Source organism: Gadus chalcogrammus, chromosome 6, assembly GCF_026213295.1.
Source record: "Gadus chalcogrammus isolate NIFS_2021 chromosome 6, NIFS_Gcha_1.0, whole genome shotgun sequence".
Lineage (NCBI taxonomy): Eukaryota > Metazoa > Chordata > Actinopteri > Gadiformes > Gadidae > Gadus > Gadus chalcogrammus.
Genome location: NC_079417.1, coordinates 12,477,971 through 12,498,651, shown reverse-complemented (window position 1 = coordinate 12,498,651; position 20,681 = coordinate 12,477,971). Strand labels below are relative to the sequence as shown.

General features: G+C 44.7%; 2 protein-coding genes across 2 annotated transcripts in view; both read right to left on the bottom strand.

Annotated features, from left to right (window-relative positions):
- Positions 1-1,206: 1,206 nt before the first annotated feature.
- Positions 1,207-9,730, bottom strand: LOC130384010 (creatine kinase S-type, mitochondrial-like). Its single transcript, XM_056591975.1, has 10 exons — positions 9,677-9,730; positions 6,770-6,936; positions 5,716-5,914; positions 5,218-5,313; positions 4,404-4,625; positions 3,696-3,781; positions 2,840-2,963; positions 2,574-2,708; positions 2,114-2,239; positions 1,207-1,419 (listed from the first exon to the last, which is right to left on the bottom strand). Exons 2-10 carry the CDS (start codon positions 6,910-6,912, stop codon positions 1,303-1,305), a joined length of 1,248 nt encoding a protein of 415 aa, XP_056447950.1. The 5' UTR covers positions 6,913-6,936; positions 9,677-9,730; the 3' UTR covers positions 1,207-1,302.
- A 6,661-nt stretch (positions 9,731-16,391) lies between these two features.
- Positions 16,392-20,681, bottom strand: part of rasgrf2b (Ras protein-specific guanine nucleotide-releasing factor 2b) — a 41,813-nt gene continuing 37,523 nt past the window's right edge. The window contains exons 23-29 of the mRNA XM_056591963.1: positions 19,726-19,829; positions 19,274-19,358; positions 18,431-18,628; positions 18,084-18,163; positions 17,868-17,985; positions 17,474-17,542; positions 16,392-16,484 (exon numbers count right to left, since the gene is read on the bottom strand). Coding sequence (XP_056447938.1) covers positions 16,392-16,484; positions 17,474-17,542; positions 17,868-17,985; positions 18,084-18,163; positions 18,431-18,628; positions 19,274-19,358; positions 19,726-19,829 — 747 coding nt within the window. The remainder of the gene's footprint in view (positions 16,485-17,473; positions 17,543-17,867; positions 17,986-18,083; positions 18,164-18,430; positions 18,629-19,273; positions 19,359-19,725; positions 19,830-20,681) is intronic.

Sequence of the window (20,681 nt, the reverse complement as noted above, 5' to 3'; positions counted from 1 at the left end):
GCAAGCTCAAAGTACACACATCATAATGCCAGATATAAACTGCCTAAACAAATTTACAATAACTTGCTGTAACCACAGATCTGTCTAATCTTGGTGATTATGCTCTAAATAATTCTGATTCCAACCTCATTTGAATTGCTAAAATGATCACCATAATTTGTTTAATTAAGGCAAATCAAGATGAACACACACACAGGCGCACACACACAGGCACACACCGACACACACAGACGCGCACACACACACACACACACACACAAACGCACAGTGCCTGCATTTCCTAGCGTAGTCTACTAATAGCATTATTACATTTGCGTGGTTAATCTGTTACCGAATACGGAAACCAGCGTAGAAAGTCAATCAGCGCCGAGGCGGGCAGGATTAGAAGAGACCATCTGTCGGAATAATGAACAGAAGTACTTTATTCAACAATTTCCTTCGGGATTAATCAAGTAATCTGTATCTGAATCCGAATGAATACTGAATAATATTGATCCTTTTACCCATCATACTTACCCATGGGAAATGTTTCTGGGCCAGAGAGGAAATGAGCTATTTCCACCCTGCCTATAGCCCCTCATCTGCTTGGCATAAGGGGAGGATTCTCCTCAATCCACTCCTGGGTTAATGTGTGTGGATGGACACAGGGCTCCTGGTCAGGGTGGAGGTTAGGGCTCCTGGGGGCCAGGAGAGGGCGTGGCCTCAGGTCAGTCTCAGGTTATCCGGTGTGACTATTACCCACCACTCAGCGGATTACTGTACTAAAGCAGCCATCATATCCTCCCGAGATCTAGATTGTCGTTCTTGTGTTGGTCGATCTAGTTTCCACCAGGGTGTACAATAAATAAATCAAGTCAATGTTAAATCGATTTTTCATCTATGTATATATGAGCTGTTGAAAACCTAGTTAGGTCATGACCTTGTCTCATCACATGATATCATTTTTGGCTTCTGGCCTTGTGCTGCTTGTGACTTACTTTGGTTTAGATGGCTGTTTGACGGACTGGTGTATGTGTGTCTAAGTTACCTCTAAAATGTAAATGTTTTGTCTCTCAGCTGGTTCTCTATCATGTTCTGTCGTGCCATATATCATGCCATCGATATACCATAACCTTTCATCACCATGACAACCAAACCAAACCTACTTACCATCACCTTAAAAAAAATGACTACAAAAATGCCTCAAACAATGGAAGTAAAGAAATAACTTTATTAGTTAGAATTCATGTACAGGGTTAGCAGCTGATAGTTTCATCGGTTGGAGCTCGTGCGTCCGTCCCCCTAGCTGCTGGAGGGGGGCCTTCACCGTCTGAACTGAGCGAGGGGAGAGGGGATCTTAATGTCCTGACCCCTCTCCAGTCTCTTCTCACAGTCGATCAGGTAGTTCACCCCGTCCACCACCAGCTGGACCAGCTCCACCTGGGGGCGGGGGACACTCCAATCATTACTGCAGCCTTTCATGTTTGCTATGTTTTAATTGTTTGTGCAGCTAATGAATGAGCAATGTGCAAGTCTATTTTTATTTAATACTTTCTTGATGTATGTATGCAGGGTTATTGCTCACTGTACTTTGGGTTTCCATTTTTAACTATATTTTCTTTATACACATATTACATTTTATTTTCTATTGTGACAAACCATTTCCAACGGGATTAATAAAGTGAACTTGATCTGAGTCTGAAACCAAGATGGAACTGTGGACGGCGCCTGGAGATGATGTTATAGAACGGTTATCAAGCACAATGCCTCACAATATGTTGAATGCATTAGAGCAGGGGGCTCCATCCGCTCACTCTCTTATGCCTGTCGGCTATTGTCCATCAATATCAGGCCCTGGCTTGCCCCCCTATAAAGCTTCAGTGATCCATCCGGGATTTGATGAGCTGTACCGTCACCATGTGTTACACTACAGCCAACACGCCTGTCTCCAACTCTCTACCATTGACACCCGCATTATAGAATTACACAGCTAATTGCTAACATGCTAAATGTCTTTTCCTACTCATCTACCTTCACCGGTCTCTCCTTGCATGCTTTCTGTTTCTATCTCTGCCTCCCTGCTACGGATGTGTAAGGGCACTGACGTCCCTGAAGCCCGCCGGTGGCTGCTCACCTCAGACTTGCCCAGACGGTCGTTGTTGGAGATGTCGAAGGTGTCTCCGGTCGCAGCTGTGTCCACCCCCCCCGTGCCTCTCTTCTGCAGCCTCAGGTTCTCCAGGATCTTAGAGAATCGAGGATCCTGGGAAGGAAAGATCAGAAGTCGATCTTTAAAACATATAATTGAACCTCTTATCATCTGTTTGAAAGCTTATTTGGTTTAAGGGTGTGTGTGTGTGTGCGTGTGTGTGTGCGTGCGTGCGTGCGTGCGTGCGTGCGTGCGTGCGTGCGCGCGTGCGCGCGTGCGCGCGTGCGTGCGTGCGTGCGTGCGTGCGTGCGTGCGTGCGTGCGTGCGTGCGTGCGTGCGTGCGTGCGTGCGTGCGTGTGCGTGCGTGTGTGCGTGCGTGCGTGTTTGCGTGTGTGTGTGCTCTCCTCTGTATTGATATCTATCTGGATGCGTGCTGCATCGCTCTCACCTTGCTGAGGTTGGGCAGACGGACGTGCACTCCGGCCCTGAGCCCGGTGCCCAGGTTGGAGGGGCAGGTGAGGATGTAACCCAGACGCTCGTTCCACATGAACTCCCAGCCCCTCTCGTGGATCAACTGCTCCACCTGCAGAGTTGCATACCAACAGCATCAGTAACCCGGCCCGTCACCTATATACTCACCCGGGTGTCACTTGTTTTGGAGTTGGTCTCTCGTATAAAGGGTACATATGTTGATGTTGAGAGAGGGCCTTGTACCTGTTTGAGTCCCCTGCAGAATCTCTCAAACACCCTCTTCATGTTGCCTCCCTTTTCCATGGAGATGATCCTGGTGTGGTCCTCCTCGTTGATCCAGATCAGGAAGTTCTTCTGGTTGTTGTGCCTGAAACCGTCCAAGGAACATGCTGCCTCAAGTCCCAGTGTATTGTGGTCAGGTTCACAGAAAGAACACAGAATTTAACTGAGCGTTGAAATGCTTCAGATGATGCACTGGCAACCACCTATCTGACATATGAACTCAAGCTCAAAGCAGAGGTGGTAAATGTAAAGCCTATACATCTGTAAGCTCTCAGCAACATGGCATCGAAAGGATCTGAGTATGATTCTACTGGACTCTAGATTCTACTAGACATCGGCTGTAGATTCAACAACAATCCATTCGCAATCTGTGCATGCTAATGTACTAGAATTGTAGCACGACAGTTCAGTGGTATGGCGGCAGGTTGCGTGTATGGTTCCATAGTGTGGGTTTAAAAAGGAGTTTGTATGATTATGCACACGGCACACCGAAGGGGGTGGCCCAAGCTAACGCTCAACTCCTACCAAATGCTTCTGTCGTCGGCCCATGAAGGCACAGGTTAGGATAAGGGACGCGGGTTTATCAAATAGGAAATGATGCTGAAGAATGAGAAGCCACGGGTAACCAGGTAAGGAATGAAGGAAAGGAAGGGAAGGTAGGATGAGCTCCACAAGGAAGGGGTACACAGGTAAATACTCCACAGCTGGAGATAAAGAAACACTGAGGGTTCAGTATTATCAAACCTAAAGTCACTATTGCTACTGTCACAGGTTCAAAAGTCTACTTCTCTTGTTGCCTCATCTGTTCCCATCTTACCAGATCCCACGAGCATCAGGCCAGTCCCTGGCCATTCCAGCGGACATGAGCAGTGGTGACACAGGCTTATCGAACAGGAAGTGCTCCTGATTGGCCGGTGAAGGTACAACGTAACCCAGGGAGATGTTAGTCTTTAAAGGTCATTCAGGATCCTCAGGATTTATCTTATTGACTAGCTGACTGAGTTATTATTTATTTGTGTGTGTGTCTGAGTGTGTTTCTATGTGTATACTGGACATGCATGCTTGTTAGCCACAATATACCCTATTAAAATATGTATCGAGTCATAGGAATTGTGCCATTACTTACTTTATCTATTGAGCTGTCATGCTATACTTATATAGTATGGATATATTGATATATTAATATCTACAATTAGCTTTGTGGATCTAGAACCTACAGGCGATTATATATATAGATATAAATATATAATTCATGCATACAAGTATTTACATATGTAATGTATGTATGCATGTATGTATGTAATTTTTATTTGTCTGACTGGCAGGCACACTTCACACATTTTCTCTTATGGGCCAGAATAATAACATGATATATAACATTTATATATACATATAATTCATGTTTACATAATAATGTATGTATGTATGTATGTATGTATGTATGTATGTATGTATGTATGTATGTATGTATGTATGTATGTATGTATGTATATATATAAATGCACATCCCTGTGTGTCTACTGACGTCGATGAGCTGCTGCTGCTCCCTCTCGTTCATGTCTCCCAGGCTGTAGTAGCGCCCGGCCAGGTCTCCCTTCAGCCCGGAGAGCGCCATCACCGCCACGCGCTCCACCTCGCGGCGCTCGGCGCGCGAGCACGCGGGCGGCAGGCTCAGTCCCCGGATGCTGCGGCCGGTGCGGACGCGCGACGACAGCACGTAGCGCTCGTCAAACACGCCCGAGGTGATCTGAGGGGAAGGAGGCGCTGATGGTAATGATGATGATGACTTTGACTTGTTTACGCCGGAGTAAACACATGATCCCCCGTGCTAAACAAGCACATGCTTGTGCGGGGATAATGAACGAAGGGGTCGAGTAAGCACGGGGGGTCGCGTGGGAATCAAATGAGGCCTGTAAAGCGTGTGGGACAGTTAATCAGCGAGATGGATGGTATGGTTGATGGATGGGTGAATGGATGGATGGATGGATGGATGTAAGATGGATGGGTGGATGACACATGGATGATGAATGATTGATGAATGAATATTTAGATGGAGAGATCATGGATGGATGGATGGATGGATGGATGGATGGATGGATGGATGGATGGATGGATGGATGGATGGATGGATGGATGGATGGATGGATGGATGGATGGATGGACGGACGGACGGACGGACGGACGGACGGACGGACGGACGGACGGACGGACGGACGGACGGACGGACGGACGGACGGACGGACGGATGGATGGATGGATGGATGTTAAGATAGAATCATGATGGAATCTGGTGCAGATAAAAATCAAACAAGTGTTAACAAACTAATTGGTAGACCAACCTTGGAGGAGTCAAGGTCTGTGGGGTGCTTCATGGTGCGGGGGTCATAGCCGTTGTGCCTGTCCTTGATGACAGGGTCGAAGATCTCTGAAAACACCTGATGAGACGAACACAGCGCTGTCAAGACCTTGATCCTTGATCCCCAAAGTCCTCAGCTTACCTTTTGGCAGCATTGAGTAAGATGGCTACTGGCCCTTTAACCAAATCCATCTGAATTAACTAAAATATACATTGGATAACGTCATATGGTAAAGGATTACGTAAATGGAAATACCACTAATACAATTTGGAAAATAATTACTATCCTTGTACTTCAGATTCCGATGGCTGCTCCAATTGATTATTGAAACATGGTTGTGCAGCACTTAGCTGTTTTTCGTAGCTGTTTTTCGTCCAATTTTACGATGGACAGCCTCACTCTCTGTCACTTTGGATCCTAAACGTCTGCTAAGTGCATGAAAATGTAAAATGAAAAGCCCCTGGTCGCCGGGCTACAGACCTCGTAGGTCTCCTCGTCTCCCGCCACCATGCCCACGGTCTTGATGAAGGGGTGTCCTGGGTTATCCACCCCGGTCTGGATGGACTGGTTCAGGGTCCAGTTGTTGGGGGTGCTTTTGTCCCTCAGTTGGGCGTAGATGGCTGGGGTCAGCGATGCAGCCATGCAGTTGTTATGCTTCCTCAGGTCAGGGAAGTCAGCGCTGGGGACAGAAGAATGAGACACTTTTGCAATTACCCTGCTGTATGTAATTATACTCTGTAATGCAATGTCAAGTTTGCATGTTATCATGTTTTTGCATGTAATTAAAGTGCTGCGTGTTATTAAAGTGCTGTTTTTTATTGCAGTGATGCATGTTGGTATATTGTTGCATGTAAATATAGTGCTGCACGTTTTTACAGGGATTCATGTTATTATAATGCTGTATTTTATTATTGTGCTACATGTCATAACATTGCTGCATGTTATTATAGTGCACGTTGTTATAGTATAGCAAGTTAATATAGCGCCGCATGGTAATATAGTGCATGCATACCTGCACACAAACGCGCACACGCACACACACACACACACACACACACACACACACACACACACACACACACACACACACACACACACACACACACACACATACACACGTGACTGAACGCAAGCATGCAAGCACACACACATATGCACACATACAGACCAACACACAAACAAATACACACACACACACACACAATCCACAATAATATTATATTAATACACAGGTAGTTACAGCAGCAATACCTCACACTTATTTACACACACACACACACACACACACACACACACACACACACACACACACACACACACACACACACACACACACACAAACACACACACACACACACACACACACACACACACACTCACGAACACACACACACACACACACACACACACACACACACACACACACACACAAACACACACACACACACACACACACACACACACACACACACACACACACACTCACGAACACACACAAACGCACACACACACACACACACACACACGCACATACCTGGGGGGGTAGAGCATCCTCCTCTCAGCAGCCGCGGTGCTGTCCGTTAGGAGGTAACCCGTTGCCAGTGTACCGGCTCCCAGGCTGGCCAGCACCACCGCCGTGTTGCGGCCGGCCAGCATGCGGGTGAACTGGGTTGCCATGGTTACAATGCAGTAGGGTTGCACCTGATGAAAGGTTAGAGGTTATGGTTCACCGGCAGTATAGGAAGCATTTGTCGAATCCATTCGAACTTGACACTCAAAGACACTGAATCACTGGCATCTGAGCGTTGGAGGCATTCCAGGAAACAATGGGTGTAACGGCTTTAGGGTTGTCCATAAGTCAACATACTGGCTACCCATATGATTCAAGATGGACAGGCACGTGTTTGAGTTGTAGTTTGTTCTCTGCAAACCCCAGATTCTATTACACGGCATGTTTACTCATCATGAGGGAGATGAGTAATAAAGTTAAACATTTTTATGAAAACATTGAAGAGCATACAAATAATGTAGCAGCGAGAAGAAAGAAGACGTGTCAGACTGTCAGACTATGATATCATAGGGAGAGTAGAAATGGGACTCAATGTAACCTTCTGGAAGTTACTTCGACCACAGTGGGGAGATCTTTTTGCATGAGTTCTTAGTGCAGATTAGCTCAAGGCTGTGAGAACCTTAAGGCAATTTTGAAGTCCTTTGTGACGCGATAAGACAGAGAAACGACATGAAAAGTGCTCGTATTCTAGAAACGCTATGAAGCGCTAATGGGGAGTGTGGTGGTGGCTCTTGTTGCTAGGCAACTGGTCAGTGAGTTTGAAGTTGATGTTGAAATAGTTGCACTTTACGATACTTGAACGCTACAACAGCAGAACAAATTGAATATACTTTAGGTGAAAAAATTACATAACATATAGATACTGAGATATAGCAAAGAGATAGGTATAGAGATATAATCAAAAATGTCATCTATAATAAAAAATGACATTAACAAGAATAGAAAATTAAGATTTTAGGACCTCAAGAGTCACATTAATTACGATGATAGTCGTACACGTATGTTGTACATTTGTTATGCGAGGCGAGAGGGATGAACCATGTATTAAGGTAAGCAGAAGGATGATCAGACTTATGTGTCTGCTTAGTGCTTAGTGCTTAAAGCTAAAGTGTGAAAGTTTGGAAAGATTAGTGGACAGATGAAGTAACAGAAACTCCTGTCTCATACATGGCTTGGACCAGATTATTCTAGGAGTTGATGGAACCAGACATAAGCCTTCCTACAGGTCAGTTGTCCAGCCTACACCTACACCTACTACTCTGTTCCTCACCAAGCAGTTAAAGTGGGGTCCCGTGTTACCATAGCTTTTCAAACAAAGCCTTCCTAAACTATCACATCTGGCAATAAAGTCAATGCAAATTCACAGCGAGGTCATTAAAGTGAAACATTACGGGTTCACGTAAATCTACAAAATACGTTCCAATAAAAGAAAGGGGTTTCAAAGTGCTCCCCTCGACCCGTGAAACGAAACACTCCACAACACCGATACCCTAAAGCACACAGATGCGGCCCTCCAACAAAAAAAAAGGAATTACACCAGAAGGGACCCCTTCTGATGACATCATCATCACCTTCACCACCACTTCCGTGGTATTAATAGCAGCAAGGGAGGGCCGGAGAGGAGGCCCTGTGGCTGGGGGTGAGGAGTGGGAGACGCTGCCAGCTGAAGGCTTGGCCCGGTCAATCAGACAGCAGCGCATGATCCTCCCCCCCCACCAACCCCCCACTGACGTTGTGGAAGCAGTCAGCTGAGCACCCAGCTGACTAACACTCTAACAGACTGTGGGGAGCAGAGGGGAGGGCAAGGTCATGGAGCATGGGCTAGAGAGATAGAGAGGGGGAGAGAGAGAGAGAGAGAGAGAGAGAGAGAGAGAGAGAGAGAGAGAGAGAGAGAGAGAGAGAGAGAGAGAGAGAGAGAGAGAGAGAGAGAGAGAGAGAGGCATCGAGAGGAGACATCGAGAGAGATATAAATAGAGAGAGATACAAATATAGAGAGTGAGAGGAAGAGAAAGAGATATAAAGAGAAAAAGTGATAAATCTGGAGAGAGAGAGGGAGAAGGAGGGGAGGGGGAGAGATGGAGAGATATAGACAGAAAGGGAAAGTGATGGATAGAGTGAGAGTGAGAGAGAGAAAGAGAGTTATGGAGACAGGGAGTGAAAGAGAGAAGGAAGGAAGCGTGAACGTGTGTTGAGGTGTGGAGTGGAGGCATAGATAGGAGGGGTGTGACGGACAGGGTGGTGGAGGGGGTTGGGGGTGTGGGGGGGGGTGTGGGGTCTGAGCGATCCCAGCTCATTGAGGAAACATGGAGAGACGAAGGGCCAGCTCCATGCGTAGTCACTGTGTTTTTAGTGGTAGAGTTCAGTTGTTTCGGAGGGCAGTCCGAGGGCTGTTAGAATATGCAGGAGTGTGAGTAACGAGAGGCAGAAGATAAGGCATGAGCAGCAGGTAACTTGGCGGGTGTGTCAGCCGGATTACTGCACATTCAAAGCTATTCAGGGCACAATCATTCTATTTGATTGAAAGACACAAAAGAAAAACCCTTTCTAGTGGTCATATCGCTAAGGTACCCTTGTCAGCCAACCTTACTGTAGAGGAGATATTAGCAGAAAATGTTAAAAATATTTTTTTCTAACTTTAGAAAATATTTTTCAGATGGGAGTAGATTTGAACGTGTTGAAACCGGTTAGGGTCTTTATCTAAATAATGTTACATTGTGAGGCTTATCTTATCTTATCTTATACCACCTTAAATTATTTCGTAAGTGATAGATAGTCACTAACTGGAAAATGAGGATGATGGATCAGAGGGGAAGGGAAGGGAGGGACAGAGGGAGAAAGAGGGAGAAAGAGGGATAGAAGAGGGCTGCTCACCTGAGGATGCGAAGGAGAGGGTGCGCAGGTGAAGTTCTTGCAGCTACGTCCTGAGAAGCTCCGTCTGCAGAATGAGAGCTGAGCTGCCCCAATCCACAGGATCAAAGGGAGTGGAGGGGAGGGTGTGTGTGTGTGTGTGTGTGTGTGTGTGTGTGTGTGTGTGTGTGTGTGTGTGTGTGTGTGTGTGTGTGTGTGTGTGTGTGTGTGTGTGTGTGTGTGTGTGTGTGTGTGTGTGTGTGTGTGTGTGTGCGTGTGTGTGTGTGTGTGTGTGTGTGTGTGTGTGTGTGTGTGTGTGTGTGTGTGTGTTTGTGTGTACGTGTGTGTCTGTCTGTGTGTGTGTACACACATACACATCAATGCGCGTGCATCGATGTATGAGCGCCTGTGTGTTAAGAACAGCAAATTCCATACAGGCCTCCACATTGTTCAGTAATTCATAGTAATGTGCGTACCGTCTACATAATACAGCTTTGCAATGATAGAAATCTTCTCATTAAAGAAAAAGCATGAACTTCAATGTGTGTGCATGTGAGAGAGAGAGAGAGAGAGAGAGAGAGAGAGAGAGAGAGAGAGAGAGAGAGAGAGAGAGAGAGAGAGAGAGAGAGAGAGTGAGGTGAGGGCAGGTTAGGAGGCTCAGGATTAGCTCCTCCAGCAGCAGACAGGAAATCCTATTTTCCCTGTCAGCCATCATGTCTGCCTGGCTCCTCAAACCTAATGCAGCGCACGCTATCGCCCGACAGTGCACTGCTGCGCTGCTAGACAGCTGGCCTGCTTGTAGACGGAGACTAAGCTGGACCGCGGCCCTTGACCATGAACCCTTGTGGCCACTCTTGGCCACAACGTGAACACGTATGGGTGGGTATCGGCGGGGAGGCCTGCCCCATGGTGAGATGAGGTGAACACTGCAGGTGAACACACAGTTTAACAAGAGAAGGAAGGATGGCTTTGGTTTCAACAGTCTGAGCCCAAAGACAGAGCATGAATATACTACATAAACAGATAACATGGAATATGAATATAATACACATAATACATTTAACAGTTGCTGTAGTGTCTCACACAAACACACACACATGCGCACACGCACAGCCACTCACACACAGAGATAGATCATACGATTGCCATGTCGATACAAAGATGCTCATACGTTGAGATTGGCTCGTCACCTCTCTATATGGAGCCGTGAGCCATGTTGTCTAATCTCAATTAATACCCCCACCTACAGAGACACGGTATTTAGGGCACAAATCCCCGTCCGTCTTGGGCTTGGCAGGTCTAATAGCTGTGGGAGACACACACTGGACTGCTGCTAACCACTAACTGCTAGCTGCCTGCAGCTTGTCTTCTCGGCACAGGACCCAGAGGTGGCACATCTATCAACACACTATAATGATATACACAGACTTTAGCTTAAGGGCAACAATCAGAAGTATAGCTAGTGGGGAGGGCTGAAGCTTGAAGCTAGCATTGCAGGCAGACCCAACGCTGTTAGTGGCATACAGTGGAAGGATAGAGTGACCAGGTTCAGGACTCACTCATTTAGGCTGTGCTGACAGCCACACGTACATGTGCAAATAGGCCCATTTATTTTAAAATATGAATGATATGAATTGTGTGTATATATAGTTTGTTTTTTCTACTGAGAATTTGTCATCCCTACAAGGCTGTTAACCTTGAAGGAAACTACCAGGCATCAAATAGACCTGTGAGGGCAAAGTGATGGATTAAGGCTGCCAATATAGTCTACTATAAATAGCGTTACAGCAGCCGCAATATTAACAATGGCCACTTGGTGGTAGGAGTTCACCACTCTCCCCAGACCTCAGAGGTCTCAACCAGAGCCGTGCAGTGGCCTTTTGAGGGGCAGGGGCTCTGATTCAAAAAAGGAAACATGGAACTAGATTAGTTAACAATATATGTCATCTTTATCTTCAATAATGAATAAACCTTGTTAAAAAAAAGAAAAAGTGTAATAGTCGTATCCATACTATATCCTTACAGACAATGTGAAATTGTACATAATACAAAATCCCAAATTTTACCAAAATGGACAACCAAAAAGGAAACATGGGGCCTTTCCGTTATTCAAACAAAATGTAATTTTACATACAGTATTGATAGTGTAGAAAGGGCTATTTCAAATGTTATATAATACTTAATCCACAATACTGTACACCTTAGAATGAAATATAAAACCTTACATCAGACTACATTCAAACAAATATTATCCATCCAAAATGCAACAATCTGACAAGATACTATTTGATTGAAATAAAAATGTGTGCTAACTAATACAGCCATCAGAATGAGAAAAGGTATTTTTAATGATTGTTGGTGAATATTTTAAACTATCATTGCGTACTGATTCGCTATAATGCAAATATCAGCAAATAATCACCTGTAGTAAGTAGCAGCCAACCATTGGCAAGTACTACAGCAATCCGAATAAGATCTTTTTTTCTTTTCTTGTTTTAAGTGATATACCCCTACCTACCCCCCCAGGTTCAAGATATTGATAGGGTATATCGATTTTTTTTTTTTTAAGTGATATATTGAAACTCCCCCAGGCTCAATATATCGATTGGGTGTATCTATTTTCTTTTCAAGAGATATATTGATCCTACCCCCCAGGTTCAATATATCTTTATCCCCCCCAGGTTCCATGTATCTGACTATCCATTTTTTGGGGGGTGATAAGGTGGTAGAAATGGTTTAGAAAGCTGTGAAAAAGTCAGAGAAGGGAAAGAGAGGAATGTACCTTTCAGCGGGAGAGGTACAGGCAGATAGAGCAAGGGGAGGGGGCCCAGGAGGTATCAAACCAGGGCAAAGCCCCCTATTTTCAGAATTAGTGGGAGAACTTAGGTTGAGAAGATCTCAAAGAGAGAGGGCTCCCATGAGTTGTGAGGAGTTTACCCTGTCCTGGTATAAGGACACGAAGATCAGTATGTCCCATGGGGAGCGCAGGACCTAGGGGTTAGACTCCCTAACATGAACGATGGAGCATTACAGTTTATTCGGGATATCCGAGGAACAAACAGGAAGATATTACACAAAGTTGTTCTGTCTCCGCAAACCAGTAGGAAAAGATTGGGGCAGTTAAGTCCAGGGGTCAACCAGCGCTGGGGACTATTTTTTAGAGTCACCAAACTGAGGAGGTGGGCCCGCCCCGCCCTAAAGGACCCTTTAGTTTGCGTGTGTTTAAACAGATGGGTGCACACACACGCAAGCAACACCCGCATTTATTCATTCTTTTAAACACTCACTTGCGGTAAAACAATGTTTTCTCACGATCAAATACTCATCAATCCCAAAAGTTATGGGCTTGTACAAGATGTTTGAGGATGCATTGTTTAAAAGTACAACTTATTACCGCTGTATCAGCTGTTCTTTCCCAAATAGTTTAATCAACGTTATAATTTACCCTAAAAAAAAGATTTTGATTTTCGAAAGCTGGGATATAGCCTACTTTGCTTGAGTTTATTATTGTTATTATTATTATTTTAACGCATGGCATAGCCTACAGTGTTCATTCATGCAGCCCCTATGGAAAAAAAATGTTTCCACAATCAACATCATCATCATAATATTTAAATTAGGGTAATCGTTTGCATGTTTGTGCTGTGATTTATTGGTGTGTAAGCTTATATTTCAGTTCCGACCTGCCGTGGTATGTCCAAATAGCAACACCAACTGCGCCATCCGCTAGTGCACCTAAAACAAGTATTTTCTTGTCAGTGGCGCAATTGCTTTTTCGATCAGTCAAAATAGCACCATGCATCATTTGCGCCGGAACACGCCTCTGCTTTTCGCCGACACGCCTCTCAGTGCACTGGCGCGTGTTTGCTGCGGGGGAAAATCAGCTTTACGCCGGGTGCAAACTAGCAACGATACATGCGTCGGTGTAGAAGGTAAATTACGCTGGGTGCAAGATAGGGCCAATGATGTTAATATGTGAGGAGCATCGATCACCTAAGCTTCCTCCATCCATCCGTCCATCCATCCACCCACACACCACAATTTCCCTTTCAGGGAATAACTGTTTTCTTATCTTATCCACCCATCCCCCAAACCATTGATCAGGCAATTTTGTGTACTTTTTACTGTTAGGTACATATTTTAATACATGATTCAGCCATTGTGGTACAATATGCCACATGCATGATAACAGAAAACAAACCAGATTTCACTTAAGGCTTGTTGAATTTTATTTCCCCTGCACCTATAAGTAAAAGCATACAAACTAATATTTCAACAAACGTACATATATACATACATACATACATAAATACATACATTCTTACATAAAGACAGATTTAAACACAAAACAAGAATGCAATACAAAACAAAGCATCCGGTTTTTCCCAAACTTATTTTTTCCATGTTTTTGGTTTTTGCCCCACAGATGCACACAGACACAGGTAGTTAAGGGAATAGTCCACCAAGTCGACCACCACTATCCACAACCACCCCATCCTCCAACCTCCACCCCAGACCTCATCCACAAGCTCCACAAGCAGGGCCCTGATATGCATTGTGTTACGACAAGAGCCCGGCATCGCACAACAATGGATGAAAAAGTGTGAACAGATAAATCTCCATCAAAAACATCAATGAATATAGGAAATGGACCATTATAGGGTGAAATATCCCTTTGGTCCTCGGTGATGGCGCCTGAGATGGCAGTATTGAATATATAATCTATAAAGAGAGTGAGAGAGAGAGAGAGAGAGAGAGAGAGAGAGAGAGAGAGAGAGAGAGAGAGAGAGAGAGAGAGAGAGAGAGAGAGAGAGAGAGAGAGAGAGAGAGAGAGAGAGAGAGAGAGAGACACACGTACGCACACACAGACAGACAGACATACAGAAGCAGCAAGGCGGGGGCTCTGGTCTGACATGCACTACATGCAGATGTAGGGAACGTGCAGGAAAACTATGTTCATCATATCAGAGATACGTCACACAAGGAACGCTGCACGGCTAGATACCACACTGCCATTACTGAAATGCTACATTTTTTTTAAAAAACATTAGAATACTATTTTTTTAATATTATATTAGATGCAACATAGGTTTCTTACTATACATAAGCTAGGGAATGCAAAATCAAGAATTGAGGAAGAAATCAAAGAAAATGGTCATGTCACAGCAAGACAATTTTCATATAAACTTTATATATTATATGCTATTTCTGTTTTCACTATATACAAAACACTACTAAATCTGATTAAATAAATTATAACAATGGAGACAGCTATGATCTATTCATTCAGGCAAAGCTACATCTCAGAGAGTGCAAAGACAACCTTGTCCTACATCCGAAAACAACACACCGGTGTACAGGACAGTACGTTTATATTTCAAGCCATAAATCAAAATTAATGATACTAAAGATGTGATTGGCCAGGTCTGTAGTTGCAACAATCGACCACTTGGGTGAGACATTGATGTTGGAAATCTTTGACGTGTATCCTGTTCAAATGCTACTTAATAGTCTAGCTTCAAAATTAATCCTTCAATCTGCAATCTAACTTTTTAAATAACCTACAGTAAATTCAAACAATTTTATTGATTATTTTAACCTCCTGAATTTATAATAATGCTTTCTTCTGTTTTATATTTTTTGCAGCTGGGGGGAAATTTATCAAAATTCTAAGAAGGCACCTTTCAGGATATAATAATCATTATCATTCATGTCGACTATAATGAAAAGGTTAATATAAATACATTAATAATAAGAGGCACGGTCCAAATAAAAAAAATAGCATTGGTTAAAAAAGATGGTAAAAATACATTTTCAGCTTTCTAATTATCTCAGGTTGTCTTTAGTGTGAATTTTAAGTGTTGGAGACATTCTCGCCTGTTTGCGGTGCATAGTGTCAAACAAACCTTCACCTTGTCTCAGAGGAGGCTATGATGTCGGGCCAAAGGTCGATTATGGATAATAATAATAATAATAATAATAATAATAATAATAATAATAATAATAATAATAATAATAATAATAATAATAATAATAATAATAATAATAATAATAATAATAATGATAATAATAATAATAATAATAACAACAACAATAATCAATCAACATCAACCATAACGATTGAGAGCGTGGCGGCTCTAAGCGTTTTGCGTCAACACACACTGGGCACAGAATCGCAGCGGAACTCGGACGACGGCACAAACACGTGGGAGCAGCGCCGCGCTCCCCTGTACATGCTACATCTCTTTTAACATCCACGGCTCAGCGTTACTGCGGAACATGCACCCCCGACGCCATGCAAGGCCTTCCTAGCGCTCTGAGCATCCGCACGCGTTCCGGGGAACCCGCCAGAAGGAAGTGTGATGATGTCATGGGGCCACGCCGGAACCGTCGGACGCAGTGCGACGTCGCGGACCCCCTCTAAACATCTGTGCGCGTGCAAAGAAACACAGAACACCGTGCACTCTCGCCCCTCGACAAGACCCCCGATCCAGGCGACCTCAGGAGGACAAACGCCACTGCATTCCCAAACTCTACCCATGGTGCACCTCTGGCTTCGCTTTGTCCACCTCTCTCGTTAAACATGACGAATTTGACTTTCAGTAAAGGATGAGTAAGTCAACGATGGCTTGTTTTTTCCCTCAAAGGACTCCCCCCCTACGTCCTCTCTGGGGGTCAGCTGTAGGGGGGGGGGGGGGGGTCTGGAGGTCAGGCTCCTGGGCCCATGGCAGCCGGACCCTCAGGCGGGGAGACGGGGCTCTATCTTCAGGGAGAGGTCGTACAGGGTGTCCTCGTCCATGATCAGGGTCTTATCCAGCAGATACTGGGTCACCTGGACACACAAGAGGGATGCATTGAAGCTAATGCTAAGGCTCGGACTTATTCTAATCAGAGTTTTTGTCTAGCTAACGGTAATGCTAACACTGATATACAGAGCTGCCAACTTTCACGCATTGAGCGTGAGACTCACGCAAATGACCCCGTTATACGTTTCTATGTCTCTCAAATTCAAACGTCTGTTGACTAGAGACTCGAAAGATCTTCTGAGCAGCGAAGGGACAGCCCCGTTCCAAAAAGGTTGCCAATGCCAGATCAGAGGAGACAATGGAGGAGACAGTGGAAGGAACAGTAGAGGAAACAGTGGAAGGCAGTGCAGGAAACAGTACAAAAAGGGCAAAAGCAGAAAGCTTTTTGTGGAGCAGTCACCTTCAGGTGCATATTTTAAAGTGAGGTCAACCAGGTGGCAAGTAATCATACACACACACGCACACACACACACACACACACACACACACACACACACACACACACACACACACACACACACACACACACACACACACACACACACACACACACACACACACACACACGGTTGCTGAAAAGGGGGCTGATTTGAATCCTTCCTTAAAACCCCATGCACTATTAATAAGACCCACTGTTCTTTAAGACTATACTGAGGTTGAAGTTCATGTCCATTTGTATTCATTGCAAATTGATAATTTTTTTTTTTTTGTCTATTTGTCTGAATTTGTATTTGTTTTTTTATCAGATTTGTTATCAGACATTAGGAGTAATCAATTATGAACAATGTGTAAAATGGCTGGAAACAGTTTTAATTTTTGAATAACTTTTCGTGAAACTTGGCAACCCTGCTAATATGAATGTGAATTAGGAGTGTTACTAATATAAATACTTGTGTACAATGATTACCTATTTTAATTGCTATTAGATTAACTAAATACAAGTTTTGGCATCACAACTGTACTGCTATACTGTATATAACCATTACTGACAAGTATACATATTAGAGACCAGTACCTTGACTTGATGCTCTATTCTGTACGGGGTTTGCTGAAACTGTCGGATCTCTCTGATGATGTGGGAAATCTGTGGAAGACAGTGCATTGCTGATCGTATGATTGCAAGGTTTGTTGTTTGTTTGTGTATGTACGTGTGTGTGTGTGTGTGTGTGTGTGTGTGTGTGTGTGTGTGTGTGTGTGTGTGTGTGTGTGTGTGTGTGTGTGTGTGTGTGTGTGTGTGTGTGTGTGTGTGTGTGTGTGTGTGTGTGTGTGTGTGTGTGTGTGTGTGTGTGTTTGTGTGTGTGTGTGTTTGCGTATGTGTATTCTCATTATATGTGTATATAACGTTATATGTGTATATAACGTGTTATATATATTCTCATTATATATGTATATAACGTGTAGCTTCATACCATCCTCATTTTGGAAAAGTTGACGAGTCCTTCCTCGGTAAAATTGGGCGTTCCTTCCTCGATGAAGGCCAGGTCGGTGAGGTACATCCCCAGGTAGGGCACGCAGGGAGGGTTGCAGCTGGTGAACACAGGGTCAGTACGGTGGAGTTAGATTCATTCTGTAGACTCATCTCACAGCATACAGTGAATATAGGTTCACATCTTTCACCCGCTCACTTCTTCAGAGTCTCTCGCAGGTTTTTGAACCGGCCTTCCGACGAGACCGTTTTTTGCAGCTTGTCCATCAGAGCTTTGGTCTGGGAGGGATTACAAAAGAACAGCGTCTGGAATCTAGCAATTACATTACATTGTATTTATTTTGCAGACAATTTTGTTCCAAGCGACTTAAAGTAAGTGCATCCCATTATGAGATAACCCCGAAAAAGTGCAAGAATCATTCGAGGAAATCAGTTTCGAACCCTGACAAATCTTTTGTGGGCAAAAGACTTCTAAATCAGAATTGGTGTGTCTCCGATCAAGCCAAACCACCTCCATTGCCCTCCATGTATATACAGTACATATACCTGCTTGCTGATCTTGGCCCAGGTTTTCTTCAGCCTGTAGATGGCACTGCGGTTGAGGGCGGAGGTGATCTCCAGCACGCCGTTGTAGTTGTTGAGGCAGCGGCAGATGTCGGCCACGGCCACCCACTTCTCAATGGAGTTGGCCCGTGAGCCCACGTCCGTGTGGGTCATGATCTGGGACGCCACCAGGTTGCTCATCTGAACACACGGGTGCAACAGAGTTGTGCGTTAGGGGCCAGGGCTTCACCACAGGGCTTCACCACAGGGCTTCAGCTGTCAGATGACAATGACAGCTGGACATTTTATTTTACACAACCTTGTTGAATACTTGATTCTGATTCAACTTACGGCATCCAGCTGTCTGTTATTTCTGCCTAAACTAGCAGACTGCTGCTAGGAATAACAGTTCGTTACTGTGGAGGCTACTAGCAACCATAGAATTGAACAGGCAATAAAAATTTTTACTGCGTGTCAAATATTATTTCTTTATCGCAAAATAAATTGCAACACATTACAGGATAATGACTTGACTCCATTATTCCTTAGATATTGTGTATGTATATTTCCCCTGATATGAATGTGGTATCACAGGAGATTGCTAACTTATAAGCTATTGATTGATGATAGATGTTCCATTCTGATTAAAGGTCCTGTACAATCGCGCTACGTACTGCTACGTTTGTACATTGAAACGCCATCGGGACGTTTCGATCACAGGCAGATGTTGGTTGGGACAAACCAGGTGCACCCGGGGGCCTGCGACCACCGGTGACCCGGGCCCCAACCCTTGGGAACCCTCTCAGGCGCTTCAGAGGCGAGGCGGCAGGATCACTTAGTACTCACGTCATTGAAGTGCTGGCTGGTCTTCATGATGAACGGGGTCCTCTCTGTCTTGTCCACCTTCATCCAGCCCTGGCCCAGGAACTCCCTTAGAGAGAGTCACACACACACACACACACACACACACGATGTGAGAATCGATACAAAACAGGAACTATGTGTAACCCTGCCCCTTGCAGTTACTCCGGCCCGGGTACTGTGCCTTCTCCCCCTAGAAATTCTGCTCTAACATACCCTAGGACAGCTGGATCCGGGATGAGGGTCATTGAAATATATATGTGCGTGTGAGTGTGGGGTGTTTGTCTGACAGTGTGTGGTTCTCCAAGACGTAACGTGTCCACAGCGTTCGGTGGCTCAGCCCATAGGGTTGGTTGGATGGAGCAGCAGTGTGAAGGCTGTGTTAGTGCCCATGTTAGTGTGCCGCGCAGTGGGCTGTGTGTCTGAGTGCCACTCACTCGTAAGGGATGCTCCTGAAGACAATGTGGTCCAGCAGGGTGATCTGTTCAGCCAGCTCCATCGCAGGCAGAGACTCAAAGCACTCGGCCCTCGGACACTCGGCCTGGACCCAACACAAACACACACACACACACACACGTTCTGCATTCATGAATCATTGGCTCCTGCTTCTTGGTACATATACTTGTGTGTTGACAGTCACATCGTTGTTGTCGTTGTAAAAGAGAGAGGGAGAGAGAGAGAGAGAGAGAGAGAGAGAGAGAGAGAGAGAGAGAGAGAGAGAGAGAGAGAGAGAGAGAGAGCGTTTTTGAGTGTGTGTGTGTGTGTGTGTGTGTGTGTGTGTGTGTGTGTGTGTGTGTGTGTGTGTGTGTGTGTGTGTGTGTGTGTGTGTGTGTGTGTGTGTGTGTGTGTGTGTGTGTGTGTGTGTGTGTGTGTTAGTGTGTGTTTCTGTGTGTACAAATCAGCCTTGCAGATTGTTTAGTAATGCAAGGCAATTAAAGACGTTCTTCCTTACTTCTTATTATTAATTCACTCAGGAACATGGTAAGGGGGATAATTAACCAAGGACAGTAATGACGTGTGTGTGTGTGTGTGTGTTTGTGTCTGTGTATTTTGTGCGTGTGTGTTGGAGGAGATATAATATACCTGAGAGCAGAGCTTTGATGTGTGCAGTAGTAGTAACACAGATGAATAATGAAGCCATGACGAGTGAGCGAGCTCCAAGGGACCGCGTGTAAGTTCAGACAAAGAAAATAACTAAATGCTAAGAGGAGGCTTAATTGCCTCGGGTTCAGGTCCTGCAATACTATGGTGACCTTACATCATTTGAGGCATTTCCAAGGATTTTTTAATGCTTTTTATATCTGTGTCGTATTGTCTGGTGGGTGCTGTGTCCAAGGTACTATGTTCGATCTCCAGTGTCTACCGCAGCCTACCTCAGACCTCGTGGAGCAGG

Bases quoted from the DNA above. Each gene is read 5' to 3' on its own strand.
- LOC130384010 (XM_056591975.1), bottom strand. From the start codon at position 6,912: ATGGCAACCCAGTTCACCCGCATGCTGGCCGGCCGCAACACGGCGGTG. The intron at 5,314-5,715 runs GTCTGTAGCCCG...TCGTCTCATCAG, and splicing joins GAGACGAGGAGACCTACGAG to GTGTTTTCAGAGATCTTCGA. The intron at 1,420-2,113 runs GTGAGCAGCCAC...CCCCGCCCCCAG, and splicing joins ACCGTCTGGGCAAGTCTGAG to GTGGAGCTGGTCCAGCTGGT.